General features: G+C 43.5%; 1 protein-coding gene across 1 annotated transcript in view; it reads left to right on the forward strand.

Moving 5' to 3' along the window:
* The window catches only part of sec24d (SEC24 homolog D, COPII coat complex component), a 57,549-nt gene that overhangs the window by 5,133 nt on the left and 28,521 nt on the right, over window positions 1-23,895 (forward strand). Inside the window, 8 exon segments of the mRNA XM_083789406.1 lie at window positions 2,744-2,886; window positions 4,981-5,379; window positions 6,651-6,772; window positions 10,217-10,328; window positions 12,272-12,399; window positions 18,073-18,211; window positions 19,753-19,868; window positions 20,227-20,351. Of these exon segments, the coding sequence (XP_083645532.1) occupies window positions 2,744-2,886; window positions 4,981-5,379; window positions 6,651-6,772; window positions 10,217-10,328; window positions 12,272-12,399; window positions 18,073-18,211; window positions 19,753-19,868; window positions 20,227-20,351 (1,284 nt within the window).

Below are 23,895 nucleotides of genomic sequence, written 5' to 3' on the forward strand. Positions count from 1 at the left end.
ATTTTCCGCTGTAGTGTCCCAAAACTGTAGAACGATCTTCCACCGCATGTTATGGTGGCTCAAAACTTGCCTGTGTTTCAATAAAATTCATGACGACGCCAGGCCCAGGAAATAATCTTTCCTCATAGACAGGGTTGGGAGGGTTACTTTTAAAAAGGAATCCCCTACAGTTACAAGTTACTTGCTAAAAAATGTAGTCAGTAACGTAATCCCGATTACTCCATTTAAAAAGTAACTACAAGTTACTTTCAGTTACTTTTCAATTACTTTTAAGTAAAACTCAATTTAATTAGATAATACAAGTTTTACCATTGATAGACAAGAATGTTGAGCCTATGAAATTAAGATAAGGACAACTGAAATATGGTTAAGGTCATTTCATTGTTAAGAATTTGACCTCTCTGAACAGTTACATTACTGTAGAGTCATTGTGTCAACTTATAACAGATCATAAGAAAAATGCATCTTGACCTACAGAACCATTTTGATTGTTTGATTGACAACAACCAACAACTTTGACAACCAACAACTTTGACAACCAACAACTTCATCCATGTGTGGTCAAAGTGGCAAATAAAAACTATTTTTGACATTCCTGGCTGACACTCATTTAGATAGACATGGCATGAGTTTAAAACATTGACTAGTCAGTAAAGACTAATTTATATAGTCTACAAATAACTCAGCCCTATACAATTATATTTATACCCCGTAGGCTACTCTTTAAATAAAAAGCCTCATTGTATTTGACCTAAAAGAGAAGACTGCGCTACCCATTATTTATCCCTAATCCAATATATCATATGCTCTCCTATCTAGTATCTCTGCAGTGTTGCCTGGTCTGATTATTATAAGCCACATTGGGCTTATTTTTCTGAAGTTGCTTGTAAATAATGGTAGAACGGTTGTGAGCTTGTAGATCGTCTATTTTCAAATAGCCAACATATATAAATATGCACATTGTTTAATGGACGATATATATAGCTTTGAAGTGCTCGTGTGGCCTTTTATAGTCGCTTCTTTTGGGCTTGTTTTCATAGACCTGGTTGCTTATTTCTCTCGCAAATTGGCAACACCGCCAGCAGCAGCCTCCACTGTGAGGATTTTTCCACAGAGTCAGAGAGGTGCGCGCTGCGATCAACTCCAATCCATTCCGTTTGGTGTTATAATAATTTATAACTTGTTTGTAAAATTAATGAGGGGAAGGGGAGAATGTAATCCTCATGTAACCCCCGTTACTGTAATCCAGATTACACATTTTAAAATGTACTCTAAGACGTTACAGTTACGTTTTTTTTTTACTCTGATTACAGTAACGGATTACATGTAATCCGTTACTTCCCAACCCTGCTCATAGACATTTCAAAAAGTATTTATTTAAAGACGGTTACGCCACGGACAAAACCAACTGAGTCGTGACAAATCATGACAACAAACACAATATTTTGGACCAAACTAATAATTACAAAGAAGAAAAACAACAAAAAAGTGTTCCTAACCTTCCGTTTTCTTCTTCTTTCTAAGTATTATGTTTGTTGTCATGATTTGTCACAACTCCAGTTGGCTTTGTACGAGGCTTAAAATGTCTTTAAATAAATACTTTTTGAAAAGTCTATGAGGATAAATGAACAGGGATTTCTTTTCCGGGTCTGTCTCGAGGGGGGCGGGACTGGTATTAGGTATTAGGCCGTGCCAAAGTTTTTGGGGAAAAAAGCGTATACCATCTGCTAATCATTTCGTCCATTGACCACGCACAAGCGTATAGGCTAGCTACATGAGCGCATGTCGCGCAGGGAATAATTATGGTAAACCGTCTGAAAAAAGATGCTAGGCTACAGCACTGCTTTTAATCCAGAATGAGTCAATGTTTCTATACTATGTGTTTCTTTCTGTTGCTTTATCTCTTTTAACTTTCTGCTTATGTTTTTCCCCCCCTTTTTTATTGTTTTACTCTTAGTATTTTTTACTCAGCGTACGTCACATTGGTTCAACATTGTTGTTTTAAATATGCTCTATATATGAAGTGGATTGGATTGGATTTGTGTATTGTTTTTATCAATTATGTCATAGAGCCAAGCAAAGTCTCAGTGAATCTCAGCTCTCTCACCCTCTGCTAAACTACTTGAACTTTAAAGTTGGGTTTGCATCGTGCAGTATAAATCCTACCTAATGACCAATGATTAGAGTCAATTGGTGTCAGCTGAACTCTTGTGTCACTGAAGATGATGCTAATGTGGTTTTCTATAACTATTCTGGCACGGGAGTATTTTTCTTTTTTTTTCTTATAATCTTTATCCCACAATTTTGCAACCCAGTTTTTTCACCCTGTGCCAATTGTCTAACGTAATCCTTGGCGCTACACTTCCTCTGCCAACCTGGGGGGGGGGAATGACCTCATGCCTCCTTCTATGCATGAGGAGTCCAAGCTGCTTCTTTACACCTGACAGGGGGGAGTTTCCCTGGTTGGACGTAGCGCGTGGAAGGAACACGTTATCCCGACCAGTTCCTTTCCCCTCCATCAGGCGCTCTGGCTGGCCAGGGGGAGGCAGTATAGAGACCAGGATTACTGCATGTTTTTGTGAGGGTACCTACCCTAGGGGACACGGGGAGAACATGTGAGGGTACCTACCCTATAGGGGACACGGGGAGAACATGTGAGGGTACCTACCCTAGGGGACACGGGGATAACATGCTAACTCCACACAGACAGAGTATTTTTCTGATTGTTCTTTAACCCCTTCAGGTACCCTGCACCTCCAGCGGGCCCCCCCACCGCCTATGGACAACCTCCTCATTCCCAATACAACAACAACATGGCTTCCCAGGCCCCGCCTCCTGCACAGCAGCTCACCAATCAGATGGGCGCTATGAACTTGGGCAGCTACGGTAAATCTGGCTAACGCTAACCGCCGTTTGTTAGAACTAAACAACATGCAATTATTGGGCTTCACGGCGAGTATAGGGCGCAGTTTCCACAACAATAAACAATAGAAAAACCATTAAAGGACCACTTCACCACTTTTCAACCTATCTTCATATAATAGGTCCTCACTAATAATCATGATAAAATGGCGCAGTTTTTCTCTGTGTCCGTCTTCCAGTGACATCATCGATGGGGAATCCAAGCTAATAGAAACTGCAGTATTTCTAGTCCTGAAAAGTTGCAATGCGAAAATGGAAGCCATCGTTCTCACGATAATGAAAATCTAAACATTTTTGTAAAAAAATCTTGTTTCAAAAAATGTCTGCCTAATGATGATGTCACTGGAAGACGGTTTCTAAACTGCCCACAGCCCTCCTATGAGACACAGACTGAGTAGAAAAAAATCGTGCCATTTTATCATGATTATTAGTGAAGACCTATTATATGAAGATACGTTGAAAAGTGGCGAAGTGGTCCTTTAATGAACTGTACTTTGTATGTACTTTGTGTTCTTTTGTGTAACCCATTTAGGCCTCCAGTTTTCTGAAATAAATATTTTCACGATTAAAAAAAAATAGCAGACCTACAAGCTCGTAGCGCGCCACTTGGTGGCGCACTATGAGCTTGTAGATCTGCTATTTTCCAATAGCTTTATAACATAATGTTTAAAACACCAAAAGGGGTTCCCGCCCCAAAATGGGTTAACAAGTTTAAAAGAGGCATATCTTCTTCAAACATTTTCCTATTTCAATGAACAGTATATCATACGAAAGCTTACATTCTGCAGTTTCATAATTCAAATAATTCAAAAATTGAAAAATTACCATGGCCTACTTGTGTCTCAAACCACTGTATTCGGTCACAAATGTACTTCTCACCTCTGATTATAGGCCTACTAGGCCACCTCCTGTGCAGTAATAATTAATGTGCAGTAATATAATGTACAAACACAAATTAATATTTATTCTATAACTCTTAAATAGTATTCAATATTTACCGTATATCCTTGTACAGCATATGCTGGTCAGTGTCTTTGCATGCAAAGCCCTTCCTTTTTTCTAAATATTATTTTTGTTGTTTCACCCTGTGTCAATTATCTAATGTGATCCTGGGCTCTACACACCCTCCGCCAACCTGGGGAGAGCAACGGACTTGAACTCATGCTTCCTTCATGCCTGAGTGTCCAAGTTGCTCCTTTACACCTGACAGGGGGGAGTTTCCCTGGTTGGACGTAGCGCGTGGAAGGAACACGTTATTCCAACCAGTTCCTTTCCCCTCCATCAGGCGCCCCGGCTGGCCAGGGGGAGGCAGTTTAGAGACCAGGATTACTGCATGTTTTTTGTGAGGGTACCTACCCTAGGGGACACGGGGAGAATGCCAAGCCCTTCCATAAAATGTTTGTATTTTAAGCTAGTGTGTGTAATTGCATTTTGTAATACATTGTCTTTTAAAATGCACCAACCACACAGAGGCAAAAGGATTCTGATTCTGGTAGATGAGTCCCTCACAAGTCACAACTAATGCAGACTGTGATGAGTCACAACTAATAGACTTGTATGCTGTATTATTGGCATTTATCATGATTATTATTAATGATTATTGGTTACACCGGTTTGTCAATAATGCTTCCTGAACAGGGATGGTACAGAGTGTGTTAGAGAGGCAGGGGCTGAAATCCCGTAACAGGGCACTTTTATACAAAAATAGCTGATCTACAAGCTCACAGCGCAACGTGTTGTGAGCTTGTAGATCAGCTATTTTCGGGGCTCAAAACAGCACTCTTTAGCTAGCGGAGATGCGTGGCACGACCTGGATTTCTAAACAAATTTGTTCAACGCAAAACAAAGTGGCATTTGCATTTCTTTCACCATAGTATAAATGCTGCATCCGTTGGTCTGGAGAGGGCAGTTGTTTTACAGACGGGGTAAAAGGGCAGGGGCTGAAGCCCCCTTTGATGTCTATGTGTGCACGTCCCTGAATGATCCCAGAATGACAGTTAAAAACTCACCCGACCACAGAGGATAACCAAGACGTTCCCTCTCTTCTCCCACATGCAGCGCCACGGCCCATGCAAAGCCCTCCTCCTCCGGTGGGCTCTGTGGCCCCTCCACCTCTCCAGATCCCCCCTGGTCCGGCCATGGGCCAGGGGCCACCACCGATGGCTCCTGGCCCTCAGTCACCCCAGATGTCCCCCCAGATGCAGGCTCCACCACAGGGCATGTCCCCGACGGGCATGGTGGGCATGGCAGGCCCCCCGATGGCAGGCATGAGAGGACCCTTCCCCGGACCACCTCCACCAGGCGCCGGGGGCTTCCAGCCGCCTGGCCCCGGACCTGGGGGGTTCCAGCAGCCGCCTGGACCAGGGGGCTTCCAGCAGCCTCCACCAGGCCCTGGGGGGTTCCAGCAGCCTGGCCCAGGCCCTGCCACTCCTCCTGGGTACCCTCAACAGCCAGGAGGTAACTGGGGAAATAATAACATTTCAGTCAGTCAGACAACTCACCGAATAGATTTAACCAATATTTATTATAGAAATGAGAATACAAGTGTGCATATGATATTTCTCTTCAGCGTTCAGCTCTGCAGCATTTAGATATATACAGCATTAGCAGATAGATATACAATAAAACCCCAATGGGGAGCATAAATAGCAGAGCCCACCGGTGGTGCTGGGGTGGTGGTGGTGGGAGCAAACAGAACTAATAACAGAGCCCCTGGTGGTGCTGGGGTGGTGGTGGGAGCAAACAGAACTAATAACAGAAGGAAGGCAGGAAGAAGCATGCAGTCTAGTGAGCTTAAGTAGCCCGCCCAATTGGTCAGCTGACTGCCACATCAGCGAATGACGTGTGGGACTTGCACACACTTATACGCCCACATAGTAAAGCAGCATATTAACCCCTTGAGTATATGTATGCGCCCTTTGAGCACAGCATGAAACCCCTTGAGTATGTCTGACTGAACTAACTCTGCAAGCTACGTATCATTTATAATAAATATAGCTGCAAAAGCAACAAACAAGTGTTTAGATAGTGAGATATCGGTGGAATAATACCAGTAAGGCGACCACCCATCCGCTTGGGTGACAGCAGACTATGGGCGAGCGCTTTGGAATGGGGGGTCAGATCAACAGATCCGCCTGGGTGACAGCAGACTGCTGGGCAGGCGCTGGCGCTTTTACATGGGGGGGGGGGGGGGGTGGGGTCAGATCAACATATGGAATGAATTCTGTCCTTTCGGGCCTATTGAGAACTCTAGTTTTCACCGGCTGCCTGGGCGCGCGGCTGCACTAATAATTTCATCTATAGAGTTTGAATGGACAGGTATCAGTCAAAAGGGAGACATCAAAGAGGAAGGATGGATGGGGAAGGATCAACATATGGAATGTCAGAACAGGTTCTGACAGGTCAGATGTAGAGTTGCTGGCCAATATTGATGACATCAGGGATCTCCATATAATAACTAATAATATTAATAAAAATAATAAAATAAAAATATAACAAATTAGCTGCACAATACTGAAATAATCTGGATTACTGTACTGTTCTCAACCAGCCCTCTCTTACACAACACTTGAACACAACACACATCATTCATCTAATTTCCACTGATAAACAAGTTCAAAATGTTCTATTCTACAGAGTAGGTTTTATTCAACAAAATAATAAACATACGGTGTCATTTTCCCACTGCAGATAAGAATGATCCAATTTGACTTTGCTCCCCTGTCCAGGTCAGTTTGGGGGCCCGATGGCGGGGCCTCAGCCCGGTTTCCCCGGGGCCTTCCCTGGAGCAGGGTCCCAAATGGCGGGCCCTCCTCAGAAGAAACTGGACCCTGACTCCATCCCCAGCACTGTGAGTAGACCATACTCATCATGGGATCACACATACCTTCACTCACTGAACCAGCATACCTATAACCTCGCATGCCCAGCCTATCTTCTCCATCATGAAAACAGAGCTTAAAGGACAACTTTAGTTTTTTTCAACCAAGGTTCATGTTTTAGTTTGTTATTAGAGAAACTAAAAGATGAGTGTTCTTTTTTTTTCATTTGCTGCTTTCTTTCGTTTTAGGGATTTTAGCTGTTTTTGACAGCGGGGCGGGGGCATTCGAGCATGGGGCTAAATATGTATTTTTTTACAACATTGTATAGCGATTTATTTTTAAATTATTTACTATAGTCCTAATAAACCCCTGGAAATTTCATCTGGCCACAAAACATCACGAGATCTACTGAATGTGTCAAACTGACATTGAGCCTATGACACACAGTGTGGCTTCCCCCCAGTAGGCTACCTTCACATTCAGTAGATCCTATGATTTATTTGTGGCCAGATGTAATTTCCTGGGGTTTATTAGGGCTATAGTAAATAATAAAAAAATAAATCTCCATAATATTTTGTAAAAAAATACATATTTAGCACCATGCTCGAATGCCCCCGCCCCCCTGTACAAAACAGCTAAAATCCCTAAAACGAAAGAAAGCAGCAAATGGAAAAAAAAATCACACACGTGTGAACTGAGTGGTGCAATTCCCCCCCCCCCCCCCCCCCCCCCCCTCTCTCTCTCTCTCTCTCTCTCTCTCTCTCACTCTCTCTCATTAGAGTCACTACCCCTCTCACTGTTTCTGGCGCCCCCTACTGCTATTATTAAGTCACATACTCATGCTCACACAGACAGACACACAAACAAACAAACAGACAGACACACAAACAAACAAACAAACAGGTACGAGGACATTGCAAGCTGGTTGTAGGAGTGGTTGCACCACTCAAAAATAACACTCATCTTTTACTTTCTCTAATAACCTAAAACATGAACCTTGGTTGAAAAAAACTAAAGTTGTCCTTTAAACCATTCTGCGGGAACCCCTTTTGGTGTTAGCATTACGTTATGCTTTAGCTATTGAAAAATAGCAGATCTACAAGCTCGTAGCGCGCCACTCGGTGGCGCGCTATGAGCTTGTAGATCTGCTATTTTTTAAGAATCGTGAAAAGTGACATGAAAGTGTTTGAGAACGACCGGCATAGAAAAACCTAGCTTGTTCAAGAAAACAGTCAGGATTTAGAAGACATTTGCAGAATCGTTCCCAGGTCAGAATGGGTTAATAATAACAATGGATTGTATTTTATAGCGCCTTTCTATGCACTACGTTCCTACTCAAAGCGCTTCACAATAGTCCATTCATTCATACATTAGGAGGTGAAGCGGTCAGTCCTCACTTCCCCACATTCACACACCGACGGTGGCGAGCTCACACCGACCGACTCATTGGAGGCAATGTAGGGTTCAGTGTCTTTGCCCAAGGACACTTCCACATGTAGGACAGGAGGAGGAGGAGCCGGGATTCGAACCGCTGACCCCATGGATCATTGGACGACCTGCTCTACATCCTGAGCCACGTGAGGGCCACGTAGTGGCCTGAACCTCTACTGTAGTAGAATACATTTGACATTATAGCGAGTAGCTACCATACAGTATGTCTCAGGCAGAAATGTAAACGGTACAGAGTACAGTCACTTGGTCTACTCTAAGAAAGTCGAGAAAGTCTGTCTTGCGGTCTTGTTTCCATTCAGGTCCTGGGTATAATTCAATTCATAATCATGACGTGAAAAAAAACAAACAACTAGAACTGCACTACTGCCTACTTGCTTGTTGCACACTAGTACTTAGTGGCCTACTCGTGTGCAAGCAGAGCGCGCAAGTACTGTAATTGGTTTTCGATGGTGACGTAAATGACGATATGTTTTAGTGTCGGGAGGATTAAAGGTAATGCTCCTATGTATACATGTATGTAATCTGGCACCACTGCCGTATCAGGCACAAGTAGTCATTACGTCATTTGCTGGGACGGTGCATACGCATCGAATATCGTCCTGGGCGAAACTATAGTACTGTGTGGGGGGGGGGGGGGGGGGGGGGGGGAGCGATAATTCCCCCTCCCTTTTGCCTGCTGCATTGTTGGATAATTGGATCACGTCGTGTCTCTGATGTTAAGTTATACAAAGACTAATCGGTTCAAACTATCCTTTGTCCCGGCTGCTATTCAGCTGCTGAACAGAAGATAGCACTTTATTCTTGCCTCTTTGCACATATTTGCCCACTAATGTACTTTTGTTGACTTTGCTACTATTGAATGTCATGAATTTAGTTTTTTTTATCCAAAATGAGTTAATCGCACAGGCAGACTCTTCACATACTAGAGCATGTCTGAAATAAGTGTCAGAGCTGAAATCGACATGTAAATATGAAATAAATGCTTAAACATGTAGCTAGGTGTAATGTTACAGACCACAGAAGTGAACCTTTCAAGCCTGTTTTCTCAACTCGCTGTTTTCTGCAAGACATTACTCTATAAGCCATATCTCCAAAACTGGTGGGTCAAACTGAATAACCAATATGTCAATTTGAAGCTATGATTCCCTGCTTTCATATGACATGACATGACATGACAAAATTCTAAAACAATCCAATGGCAGTCAAATTTGGCCACAATTGCCCTGTTCTTAGATTTTAGTCTTAGCATTTTGAATGTTTGTTGTGTGTATTTCTTTACTATTTTACTATTATCTTTCCGCCAAGGGAAAGGAAAAGAAAGGTACTATGTTTACCCAGGGTAACTGGACTAAAGGTACTATTATATGTTTACCCAGGGTAACTGGACTAAAGGTACTATGTTTACCCAGGGTAACTGGACTAAAGGTACTATTATATGTTTACCCAGGGTAACTGGACTAAAGGTACTATGTTTACCCAGGGTAACTGGACTAAAGGTACTATTATATGTTTACCCAGGGTAACTGGACTAAAGGTACTATGTTTACCCAGGGTAACTGGACTAAAGGTACTATTATATGTTTACCCAGGGTAACTGGACTAAAGGTACTATGTTTACCCAGGGTAACTGGACTAAAGGTACTATTATATGTTTACCCAGGGTAACTGGACTAAAGGTACTATGTTTACCCAGGGTAACTGGACTAAAGGTACTATGTTTACCCAGGGTAACTGGACTTAAAGGTACTATGTTTACCCAGGGTAACTGGACTAAGCTCAAGAACTTGTTTACAGCCAGGCCCTGCTCATAGAACATTTAATGGTAGGGGTTCAATGCCTTGTCCAAGGGCACTTCAGCGGTGGTAATTTTAACGTGCCGGTCCGGGGATACGAACTAGCGACCTTCCGATATCAAGACCGCTCCGCAAACCGTTCGGCCACCGCTGCCTTGGGACAATAAAGCTAACCTTGATAAAGCTAACCTTGATAAAGCTAACCTTGTGACTAACTCCTGTTTTTAGACGCAAGTCATCGAGGACGACCAGGCGAAGCGAGGCGGACAGCTTTACACCACAAACCTCCGAGGCCAAGTTCCCCCCCTGGTCACCACCGACTACACAGTACAGGACCAAGGTAACTGACCCAACAACATTATATCATGTCCTCTTATTGTGCACAACCGCAAAAAACGCCCCAAAAACTACTTTCTAGCCTTGACAGCCCATTCATCCAAACAGAAAAGTCCTGTCTGATTGCATTAAACAATGTTAAACTCACCAACATTGCAGCTGAACGAAAATCTTGAATGATCCTCTTTCTATCTGCAAAGTTTTTGTTTCATGAAAATCCACCATAGAAACGTTATGAGCTACTTTCTGTCAATAAATTACCTGCATTTGATTATGTGTCAGAGTTTGGAAGTGCTTGTTTTCAATAACACAACATTTTTCTGCCTCCTGCATTATGTGACATTTAGAAACAGGTGGTACGCAGGACGGTTGCGTGATTTCCAACGAGCGCTTCCAAACTCCAACACTCCATGCTGCTCAATGTTCTGCCACTCAGTCTAGATGAGGGGGGGGCATGTCCTGATGGATGTGCATACTCTATTACAGGGGTGGGGCAACTGGCGGCCCGGGGGCCACATGCAGCCCCCCACCTTCACTCAATGTGGCCCTCAGGTTAATGTCAGAACACTGATATAATATTGGTTTCAGCTGTTTACAATTCCACAACATGCAAACATGAGCCGCTTTAATTACTTCAGTCTAAATTAGTAGCTCAATGCGCAACACAAGTATAATTGAAGGCATTTGAAATGACATAAAAAATTTAAATTTTCAGGATTCCAATTCAAAAATAGCATTTCTTTTTTCAAGATTTCAATTCAAATATAGCAAAAAATAGCCGATCTACAGCTTGTAGATCGGCTATTTTCGCTACGACAGTAAATTAGTAATATGGCCCTCTAGGGAGTGAGTGTGGAAAGGAAATGTTTATGTTTACCCAGGGTAACTGGACTAAAGGTACTATGTTTACCCAGGGTAACTGGACTAAAGGTACTATGTTTACCCAGGGTAACTGGACTAAAGAAAGTAAAGGTACTATGTTTACCCAGGGTAACTGGACTAAGCTCAAGAACTTGTTTACAGCCAGGCCCTGCTCATAGAACATTTCATGGTAGGGGTTCAATGCCTTGTCCAAGGGCACTTCAGCGGTGGTAATTTTAACGTGCCGGTCCGGGGATACGAACTAGCGACCTTCCGATATCAAGACCGCTCCGCAAACCGTTCGGTCACCACTGCCACAAATGGAAATATAGTGGCCCTCTCCATTGTCAAAGTTGCCCACCCCTGCTCTATTTATAACCATCCTTTCCCCTGGTCCTCTCCACAGGTAACGCCAGTCCCAGGTTCATACTCTGTCTCTATTATAACCATCCTTTCCCCTGGTCCTCTTCACAGGTAACGCCAGTCCCAGGTCCATACGCTGTCTCTATTATAACCATCCTTTCCCCTGGTCCTCTCCACAGGTAACGCCAGTCCCAGGTTCATACTCTGTCTCTATTATAACCATCCTTTCCCCTGGTCCTCTTCACAGGTAACGCCAGTCCCAGGTTCATACTCTGTCTCTATTATAACCATACTGTCCCCTGGTCCTCTCCACAGGTAACGCCAGTCCCAGGTTCATGCTCGGTCTCTATTATAACCATCCTTTCCCCTGGTCCTCTCCACAGGTAACGCCAGTCCCAGGTTCATACTCGGTCTCTATTATAACCATCCTTTCCCCTGGTCCTCTCCACATGTAACGCCAGTCCCAGGTCCATACTCTGTCTGTATTATAACCATCCTTTCCCCTGGTCCTCTCCACAGGTAACGCCAGTCCCAGGTCCATACTCTGTCTCTATTATAACCATACTGTCCCCTGGTCCTCTCCACAGGTAACGCCAGTCCCAGGTCCATACTCTGTCTCTATTATAACCATCCTTTCCCCTGGTCCTCTTCACAGGTAACGCCAGTCCCAGGTTCATACTCTGTCTGTATTATAACCATACTGTCCCCTGGTCCTCTCCACAGGTAACGCCAGTCCCAGGTTCATGCGCTGCACCACCTACTCCTTCCCCTGCACCGCTGACCTGGCTAAACAGTGCCAGGTGCCCTTGGCCACCATCATAAAACCCTTGGCCAATGTGCCAAAGAACGAGGTAAGGCTGCAGGGTTATTAATTAATATACATTCATTTTTCCATCTAAGCTCTGGCAAGGTCAAAACAAAATTATGAATAAATTAACTCTGCAAAACGCAACAGACGCCTAGTAAAATAAAGGAAACCCAGAGAAAGGAATACTCCATACTCTAATTAATGGGTTCCCAAAGTGGGGTATGGGGACCTTAAGGGAGTTCCAGGGGGTACCTAGCTCAATTAGAGATAGTTAGGAACCAAATGGACCCTAACGAGTATTCTCCTTTCCTTTGTCAAAGGCTTTGTTAGTTTAGTTTAATTATAAAATATATATATCCCACGATTTTTGTAACCCATTTTTTCCCCAGTGTCTTTAATGTAATCCTGGGCGCTACACTTCCTCTGTCGACCTTGGGAGAGCAACGGACTGACCTCATGCTTCCTTCTATGCATGAGGAGTCCAAGCCGTTCCTTTCCCCTCCATCAGGCATCACCGCTAGCCAGGGGGAGGCAGTATAGAGACCAGGATTACTGCATGTTTTTTGTGTACCTATACCTACTACCCTTGGGGACATGGGGGAGAACATGAGAACTCCACACATTTTAGTTTAATTTAGACAGTTCTTTGTCTTACATATAGAGAGGGTATATCATGGATCCTGAACTAAAGAACCTGACCTGATACAGTACATATCAACCCCGGGGGTGGTCTTTGAAATGAAAAAGGGTGAGTAGTATCACTGCTTTACGGAGAAGATTGTGTTGAACATCTCAATGCCAGGTGTAAAGGCGGTCTGTGGGACACGTGCTCAAAAGGACAATTCATAATAATGATAATGAAGCAACACAAGAATTCAGAGTTATGGAGTATATGGATTTTACTCGAGTAGGAGACAAACTTACATGACCTGTCATGTATGGAAACCCCCGTCTGACTCCCAGAGTCACAAAAAGGCGACAGCTTTTATAGCTCACTCCCACAACGACCAAACCCCCGACATACAGTAGCCTCCAGGCTTTGAGCCAGTACAACAAATGGGACAGTGACATCCTAAACCAACCAGCACCACAGGGGTGTGACACAGGCAAATATTTGCCTGATGAAGACCTAGTCAGGTCGAAACGTTGCATTTTTTGTTGCCTTAAAATAAAGTAAGTCTCGAAGCTCTACAAACTGATGTGCAGTATAGGGCATTAAGCAACTAGTCCACTAGTTTACTAGTCCACTAGTAAATCCACTAGTCAACCTTGTTGGTACTAGTTGACTAGATAGATTAACCCATTCTGACCTGAGATCAGATTCATACGAGGTTTCCGCCGGACACACACTGGTCTGATGAACCCATTCTGACCTGAGATCAGATTCTAGAAATGTCAGTCGCTCTTCGATTTTTCAAAAATAGCAGACCTACAAGCTCGTATCGCGCCACTCGGTGGCGCGATATGAGCTTGTAGATCTGCTATTTTTAAATAGCTAAAGCACAACATGATGCTGACACCAAAATGGGTGCCCGGTCAGAATGGGTTAAAAACAAACAAAAAAAATCCCGATTTTGTAGGCCTCAAGATCAGGTAGATTATAGTTATAGTCACCAATGTACACAGTTTTGAAATGTACAAATATGTATTTCCAAAATACATAAGTAAGTAGCCTTGCCGAGCCATGAGGCCCCTAGGGCCAGGAGCCTATCTCCTGTTTCTGTAGCGTGAGGCAGCTTGATGTACAAGTACACCCCCTGGACATGACGCTAGTATGTCGCAGGGACTTACCCCCCAATCCAACCCTTGATGCTGAGTGTCAAGCAGGGAGGCACTGGGTTCCCATTTTTACAGTCTTTGCTATGACCCGGCCGGGGATCGAACACCCGACTTCCCAGTCTCAGGGCGGACACTCTAACCACAAGGTCACTGAGCTGGTTCCAAAATACATAATAGGTAGTTAAACAACTAGTCGACTAGTAAACTATAGGCAACTAGTCAACTAGTAAAAATGACTATAAGTGAATGCGGCCCTAGTGTGCGGATGTTCGTCCTCTTCCTAGCATCACATGCTTGACATGACCGTAGCGTCCAGCTACACTAGAAGTACCGTCAATGACCTCCGGTGTGGATCCTCTGTGGTCCAAGAACATCACGTTAAGATATTCACCCCCTCCCCTCCACTCCGCTCCTCCACTGTCTTATGTCCTCAGCTGCCAATAGGCCTTATTAGGTAATGTTAGCTTTCTGTACAACCACCGCTCCTGGGCTAATTAATCCCTTCTGTACGGGGACCCCTTTTGGTGTCGTAAGCATTGTGTTGTACTTTAGCTATTGAAAGATAGCAGATCTACAAGCTCATAGCGCGGCACTAGCTTGTAGGTCTGCTATTTTTATTTTTATCGTGAAAATGTGACACAAATCATTTAATATATTCCTTCAGAGCGAACGTTTTAAAACTCATATCTTTGCTTCTGAGGGGTCCCTGGAACAACATATTTTCAGATGGGGGGTCGGCGGCCAATTACATATCATTTTTTGGGGTCCTTGACATGAAATATTGAGCACCACTGATATAGAAACATGAGGTATTTCAGAGAAAACTTTTTTTTAAATGTTGATGTCGTCTAAGGCCTAAATGGGTTAACTAATGTCAGATACACAGGGACCTGTTAAGATGAAAGGTGGTTTATACTAAATGTCTCAAACTTAAGTGCATTGCCTTCTCAGGTTTGCTCCGTTCCAGGGGCGGTCCGCCGCAACAAGCACGCCGCGATATCCACCACAAATATGCAGATACCATAATAGTAAAACTCTTGTCTATGCCAAAATATCCCCCCCACACACACACACACACACACACACACACACACACACACACACACACACACACACACACACACACACACACACACACACACACACACACACACACACACACACACACACACACACACACACACACACACACACACACACACACACACACACACACACACACACACACACACACACACCACTCTTTGGGGGGGTTATGTTGTTGTGTTAGGGGACGTTAGTATTGTTTTATTTGACAGATTGAGTTTCTCTCTTTGCACTATAGTTGGAGGAGAACTCGTAAACGTTTGGTAATCTTCATCTTAGAGGTGTCTTTTGAGTGACCCGGGCTATTAATAAACCCGCAAATGAGTTCATGTGAACCAAACAAAGCTTATTTATGCGGTGTGTGAATGTCCGTCTCCATAATAGAAGAATAACATGGTTTGATTTTTGGATGGTGTTGCTCTCCTCTCTGAGACCAGCGTTGTTTTCGTCGATTAAAACTAAGACGAAAAGAAATGTTTTGACTGACAAAAACTGAATAGAAACTAAATGAAAACGAAGCTATGATGACTAAAACTAAGACTAAACATACTGACAATTTCGTCAACAAATAAAAACTAGACTAAAATGTTAGGAAGGGACTAGTGGACAAGAGATCCAGTTTAAGTCATTTTACACTTAGTTGCATGCTGAAAATAGCCGATCTACAAGCTCACAACGCGTCGCAGCGCGTCGCGTTGTGACCTTGTAGATCGGCTATTTTCAGCAAGTGTCAAATCAGCCATTACGACGGCATCAAGGCCCGCCAAAATACATCTTATGACATTTAGTCGACTAAAACTAGACTAACACTAAGACATTAGACATGACTAAAATGTGACTAAAACTAAATGAAAACTATTTAAGAGACTACGACGAAAACTAAAATCAAAATTTGCTGCCAAAAACAACACTGTCTGAGACCTGAGGACGATTCTACAAAATGTCTTCTAAATCCTGATAGTGTTCTGAAAAACCCTCATGTTTCTATGTCAGTCGTTCTCAACCTTTTTCATGTCAAGGACACCCAGAATTATCTGTATTATGTTGGACCCCCCCCCCCTCGCTGTGAAATAATATATATTCAAAGATTCGCGCCACATTCTCACAGACCTACAAGCTCGTAGCGCGGCACTCGGTGGCGCGCTATGAGCTTGTAGATGGTTTGATTTTGGATTGTGTGCTCTCCTCTCCCAAATTAGGACAGAAAGAATATATGCATGCTAGCAACCGTATATCGTTTCCTGACCTCCCTTTACATTTCCTATATCTTAACCTTTGTTCTTTTGTTGTGCTTCTGTGTTTTTGTTTTGTTAAGTCTAAACCTAGCTTGTTTTAAGTCCAACTGTAGCAGGAAAAAATAGAAATGGTCACACATTCCAGCCTTGAGGCAAAAAAAACAGAATTTTGGGGAACTGGCCTGCCAACGTTTTAACCCATGTCGTCTTCAGGGGAAAATAATTAAACCCTTTAGTATTGGTAAAAAAAACTAAAAAGAGATGTTATTGTTACGAAAATCAAGTCCAGCTTAGAAGTTTATAAGTTTAAAAAAAAAATCCATCTCTGCGAGCCTACAAACTCCTCACCTACAGTTAACTTGGGATATTAAACAAAGCAAAGGCCCGGTGTTTACATTCCACCGTGGATGTATGCTCTGTATAAGTGTGTGCCATGCCCATATTTACACGTGTTGTGAGGTTATTGATACAGAAGACAGAACTCTGTGTGTGTGTGTGTGTGTGTGTGTGTGTGTGTGTGTGTGTGTGTGTGTGTGTGTGTGTGTGTGTGTGTGTGTGTGTGTGTGTGTGTGTGTGTGTGTGTGTGTGCGTGCGCGCGTGCGTGTGTACGTACACAGAACAGAGCTTTGCACTTTACAGTATAAGTAAATACTGTAAAGTGCAAAGCCAAAGGATGAATATTATCACAAGGCAACGGTCTCTTTTTACAACTCGTCACTTGCTCGAGTCAGGCTGGCTTTCTTTTTCACATCAGTTCAGGCTGTCAATAATACAGTGTCCAGAACTTAACCCATTTTGGGGCGGGAACCCCTTTTGGTGTTAGCAGTATGTTATGCTTTAGCTATTGAAAAATAACAGATCTACAAGCTCATAGCGCGCCACCGAGCTATGAGCTTGTAGGTCTGCCATTTTTGAAAAATCTGACATAGAAACATAGCTTTTTCAGAAAACTGAAAAGGATGTAGAAGAACATTTTTAGAATCTGATCTCAGGTCAAAATGGGTTAAGATCTAAACAGGTGTATATAGGCCTATATACGTGCTGCTTGTTGAAATGGTAATATAATAAGAGAGTGGCGACACTATATCGTTGACTCCCATTGTATAACAATGGAATGCGGAAGTGCTCATTCTGTCTCAATGGGATAGTTCCAGCCATATAGGAGCAATGTTTGGAACTATAGCTCATAGGAGCCCGCTTTGCGGCGAGATCAAAGCATGTCGCTACTCTCCTGCTCTATACACTCTGGTTCTATGTTCCCCAGGTTCTATGGTCCCCACTTAAAGGTTCTATGTTCCCCATTTACCTCAAAAAAAAGGTTCTATGTTCCCCATTTACCTCTAAAAAAAGGTTATATGTTCCCCATTTACCTCTAAAAAAAGGTTCTATGTTCCCCATGTCCCCCATTTACTTCCGTTCCGAAACGGTTGAGAAATGACAGTTACCGTGCCACACACACACACACACACACACACACACACACACACAACTCCGTAAGGGAGTGGTTGCACCACTCAAAAAAGGTTCTATGTTCCCCGCTCACCTGTGTGCTGTGTTGTGTGTCCCCATAGACTCCTCTCTACAATGTGTCCTGTGTGTGTGTGTTCTCCCCATAGACTCCTCTCTACGTTGTAAACCATGGGGAAACGGGTCCCATACGCTGTAACCGCTGCAAGGCCTACATGTGTCCCTACATGCAGTTCATCGACGGCGGCCGGCGCTACCAGTGCGGCTTCTGTAACTGCGTCAACGAAGGTAGGCGTTTTCAGTCAGCGAACCGTTAAAACTGAGAAATTATTAAATTCTTATTCTAATACCCTCTATAGACATTTTTAAAACACATCTCTTCACTCTTTGCTTTTAGTTGAGTTTTAAAATCTCTGTTATTATTTTTGTACTGATCTGCCACTGTTTTATGCTCTTTGCTTTATTGTCCTATTGTTTTAGCTGCCTGCCTGTTTTCTTTAATATATTTTTATCCCACGATTTTGTAACGCATTTTTCACCCCTGTGTCAATCATCTAATGTGCCTGTTTTAATATTGTTCTTGTTTATGGTTTTTATTAGTGTGGTTGCCTGAAGGCAACCATACTATTGTTTTAGTGACCTTTTATTCTTTTTATAGATAAACTTTATTTTGTCGCGTTATACCTCCCACAGTTTTTGTCGCACGCACTCGAGCCATATGTCAAAACGACGGGCTACATCGGGAATCGTGTGCGTGTATTTTGCTAAGACATTTGTTGAATAGTTTAATTGATATGAATTAATTCGTGCATTAAATTGCCCCATAGACATGAATGGGAAAATGCAAAGACTCACTTTCAAGTATTTTTTCCTCTGAGACCGTAAGGGCTATACTTACAAGACTTGGAGGAGAGATTCATAATAATTACTAAAATTAATTACCTTAGAAGTATATCGGTCGGCCTCATGGTGGCGCTATAACAGCCAACTTTACCTTTTGGGGTATAACTCTTGAACCGTAGGTCGTAAAATAAAAAAATATTTTTTCCCTGGATTCCTTGGGTCATGACACATCTCCCCATACAGGCCACGCCCATTTGCGTCTAGATAGATTTCCCGCCATTTTGAATTTTGTTCAAAACACACTTTTTGCTCCTCCTCCTACAGATTTTGACCAAATCTCACACAAATCAGTACACATGATCTCGGGACCTATCCCATTAAAACAGCACAGACAGAATTTAGATCTTCTGTATCGTTCGGCCGTAATCGTCTTCCAAAGTTAGTGGGAGGGGCCTATTTTACAAAAAACGCCACAATTCACGCACGGAATGTCCGATCCATCCCAAATTTGAATCACAGGTCGAGGGTGGTTTCATCAACGCTGAGACAAAAGCGATTCCATTTTCGACGGGTGCGATGTGGGCAACCACACTTTGCAATTTCCCAGAATTGCCTCTTTCTAGTTATTTTTATTCTGCTCTGTAAAACACTTAGGGCTGCATTTATGTATGAAAGGTGCTATATAAACAAAGTTCATTATTAGTATTATTATTAGTATTATTATAAAACAGCTAAATAGTCCTGTAGTAGAGACAGTCACATGCAGAATACCATGTATTTCATTTGTACAAAAAAAACACAGAAAACGTTTAATACTGCTGCTTTTCAGTACCAACCTCGCCTGGACAAATTCCTCACATTTGCAAACGTACATCACCTGGCAAACAAACATTCTTTCTGATTCCCAAGTCATTCCGAGTATAGATAATTAGCAAAATGTGACCCTTGCCTAAAACTGGCCTTTCTGTTTCTTTGCCTCCCCAAAGTGCCCCCATCCTATCTCCAGCACCTGGACCACATGGGTCGCAGGGTGGACCTGTACGAGAGGCCAGAGCTCTCTCTGGGTTCTTACGAGTTCACCGCGACCATGGACTACTGCAAGGTGAGAGACACTCTGCCTGATTTAAACTCACTCTGACCTGAGATCAGATTCTACAAAATGTCTTCTACATCCCGGCAGTTTTCTGAAAAAGCTATGTTTCTATGTCAGTCCTTCTTCGATTTTTCGAAAATAGCAGACCTACAAGCTCGTAGCGCGCCACTCGGTGGCGCGCTACGAGCTTGTAGATCTGCTATTTTTTCAATAGCTAAAGCATAACATAATGCTAACACCAAAAGGGGTTCCCGCCCCAGAATGGATTCAAGTCTGTAAATGTATTAGAGAGAGTTCTAATAATGAGAATCAACGTCTTAACAACATTACCTGCTACTCCCCCCCCCCCCCCCCCTTCCCCCGACAGAACAAGAAGCCTCCCAATGCTCCGGCGTACGTCTTCATGATCGACGTGTCCTACAGCAACATAAAGAGTGGTCTGGTCCGACTGGTGTGTGAGGAGCTGAAGGAAATACTCGACCACCTGCCCAGGTAGAGAGAGAGAGAGAGAGACACACACACACACACACACACACACACACACACACAGTGGTCTGGTCCGACTGGTGTGTGAGGAGCTGAAGGAAATACTCGACCACCTGCCCAGGTAGGGGGGCACGCACACACACACGCACGCACGCACGCACGCACGCACACACATCATTTATTTATGTCCACATAAGAGATACAATACAAGGACACAAATATGTACACGGTGCTGTATGTACAGAATGCAGTCGGACAATCCCACACAAACACCCTTCAGGGGAACAAGCTGCGTCTTCGCCATATTTGGCGGCGACCGATTGTTTTTGGCAATGCCAAGTTGTTGGGCACGCATGCACGCACACACGCATGTTATGAGCGCTCGGGGGGGGGGGGGGGGGGGGGGGGAGGGGATAAGTGTCTTGCTCCTGAAGGGACACAGTGTGACCTCCTGACCACCAGATGGCCTCTCACTGTGTCCCCGACGCCTGTGGTGTTTTGGGCATGCTGCTCTTTGGCACTCCGTTATGGACCGAAGCAGATCATTAGTACTAACTCGCTGGCATTCCTATTATATTGGTGTTATTATATTGGTGGTGATTCTCGGGTCGGGCTGACGCTGCACGAGTATCGCGCGGTGTCCACTCAAGGCCTATTCATAGTCTGGATTTTCGGTGGTGAGCTGACCACCGCTCCGGTGGTGAGCTGACCACCGCTCCGGTGGTGAGCTGACCACCGCTCCGGTGGTGAGTTGACCACCGCTCCGGTGGTGAGTTGACCACCGCTCCGGTGGTGAGTTGACCACCGCTCCGGTGGTGAGCTGACCACCGGAGCTGAAATAACGTTGAGCGGTGGCGAGTAAAAACAGAGAGAAGGGCTGGAGCGGTGGCGGTGGTTTAATGCTCTTCACCGCGGCTTGACGTGACGTGACGTCATGTTGTAGTTCGGTGGTCAGCTCACCACCGAAAATCCAGACTATGTATCAGCCTTTACCGTCATCACCTTTCCAGGTAGATTACGGCCTCCCCCCCCACCTCACAGAGTGTCAGAATCTCCCTGGAATGTTACGGGATACTGTTAAAAACCTGCAATATACTACGCCTTGCCAAATATGGAAGTCCTGAGGAGTCTACATGCAGCAAAGCAGGGCGAGGGGAGGGGAGGGGGACATTAAGCCAAGTATTCAAGTACCTCATCGGTTGGAAATTCTTGCTTGAAGGTTTGCAGGGGGTGGTGGGTATCAGGCACAGCGCCTAGGGGGTGCAGGAGGCTACCGAAAACGGAAAATATTATGGTGCAGATCGAATCGAAGCCCCATCCCTGAATGACATACAAAAACACCAGCGTTCCGTGCACAGATGGCTCTGTTTTTTAGAGAGCTCTGTATCCACTCACTGAAGAGTAGATCTATTTATTAACCCATTTAGGCCTGAATAAAATGTCTTCTAAATCCTGACAGTTTTCTGAAATAACCTATGTTTCTAGGCCTATATTATCACTCAATATTTCATGTCAAGGACCCCAAAAATGATCTGTAATTGGCCTCCGAGACCCCCCATCTGAAAATATGTTGTTCCAGGGACCCTCCAGAAGCTAAGATTTAAGTTAAAAACGTGAAAAAATATATTCCAAATTTTCACGGGTTTTTCGAAAATAGCAGACCTACATGCTCGTAGCGCGCCACTCGGTGGCGCGCTAAGCGCTTGTAGATCTGCTATTTTTCAATAGCTAAAGCATAGCGTAATGCTAACACCAAAAGGGGTTCCCGCAAAGAATGGGTTAAGGAGAGGATGATATCCTACACCTGGCCGCCACTCCTAAAATAACCTCTTTTTCTTGTGTGTTTTCCAGCTTCCTCCATGCAGGGCCTGGAGCAATATGTCCATATTTGTCTGAAGCCTATTACATCATTCCTCAAACAGTTAGTAGTCGTGGACTCTAGAGAAATCCCCCCGTACTAGAGTTTAACCCATTCTGAACGGGAACACCCCTTTTGGTGTTTTAAACATTATGTTATAATTTAGCTATTGAAAAATAGCAGATCTACAAGCTGATGAGCTTGTAGATCTGCTATTTTAGAAAAATCGCAGAAAATGTGGCACAAATCTTTGAATATATAATCTTTTAACTCAAATATTTGCTTCTGAGGGGTTCCTGGAACAACATATTTTCAGATGGGGGGGTCGGTGGCCAATTACAGATAATTGTTGGGGTCCTTGACATGAAATATTGAGCACCACTGATATAGAAACAAAAGGTATTTCAGGATTTAGAAGACTTTTTTTTTTTTTAATTTTACGCCAGGCCTAAATGGGTTAAAATTGTTTGTTTCCCCTCCATGTTGGGAGTAGTTGGGAGAACTAAATTGAAAACATCTTGGATATTATACCCGGCACTATTTCATGTTTTTGAGAAATACTGCACAACATTGATCACATGCATGTCGAAGTCCCCTTAGTTGTGAGAAAGGCCGAGTCCCAGCCGAGTAAAACCAGGTGTGGGCTGGGCTGGGGCTGCCTCCAACAAAATGGACATATATACATATATTGCAGCACTTTCAGCCTGGCAGGAGACAGAGCAACATAACCTCCTACATTCCACCAATCTACTATTTATAGCAGTTGTTGTGAGTGATTCTTCACTAAAGAGCACTCCTCTCATGAGCCATGTGATTGACCTCTGGCAGATTTATCTTACAGAGACCATCCGATTAAGCCGAGCTCGTTACCGTGTCTGCGTGATTTAGGAAGAGACGTCGACAAACTCCAGCGTTCAGCGTCAGGGAGGAATCTGCGTTACTGTCAGCGTTGAGGGGTTTTAATGTTGGCACCTGGTTCAACATAACTAAAACTGTCATCATGGGCCAGGTCAAGACTTGTGCTGCTAAATGTCATCGCTGTCGGGCAGAAAAAAACCTTGTATCTCCAATATTTCAATGTTATTTTATGTTTTATGACCTAAATTTGCACCCAAAGACACCCTGAACTTTGAACATTCAGTAGATTTTCTGTGGTCTCGTGGGGTTTTCTGAATGAATTCTGAAGGCAAACAGGCAAATCAGTTTGCCTTGTGGCTAGTATACATTTATAGAAAATGTATTTCAAAACAATGAAAAGTATCAACACATTGATTATATATCTGGCAATCAATGTGAAAACCTTTTGTTTGAAATGCATTTTCTTACATGGATAGATCCATGCAGGTCTTGCTTCTGATTAAATCACCGTCCGCAGGCAAATCAGTTTGCCTTTGCCTGTGTCTGGACCACTTTTTTTAGGCAAATTATTATTTAACCCATTCTGGACAGGAACCTCTTTTGGTGTTTTAACTAAGCATTATGTTCTACTTTAGCTATTGAAAAATAGCAGATCTACAAGCTTTTGCTATTTTTGAAAAATTGTGAAAATACAGCACAAACCTTTGAATGTATATTCTTTCAGAAGACTTATTTTTTCTCTTTTCGAAAAAGAACAGACCACCTAAAATCTACAGAATGTTTAAAGTTCAGGGTTCCTTTTGAGTGCAATTGAGGTACCACACTGTCACATAC

Source organism: Protomyctophum parallelum (genome assembly GCF_964188405.1).
Source record: "Protomyctophum parallelum genome assembly, chromosome: 18".
Taxonomy (NCBI): domain Eukaryota; kingdom Metazoa; phylum Chordata; class Actinopteri; order Myctophiformes; family Myctophidae; genus Protomyctophum; species Protomyctophum parallelum.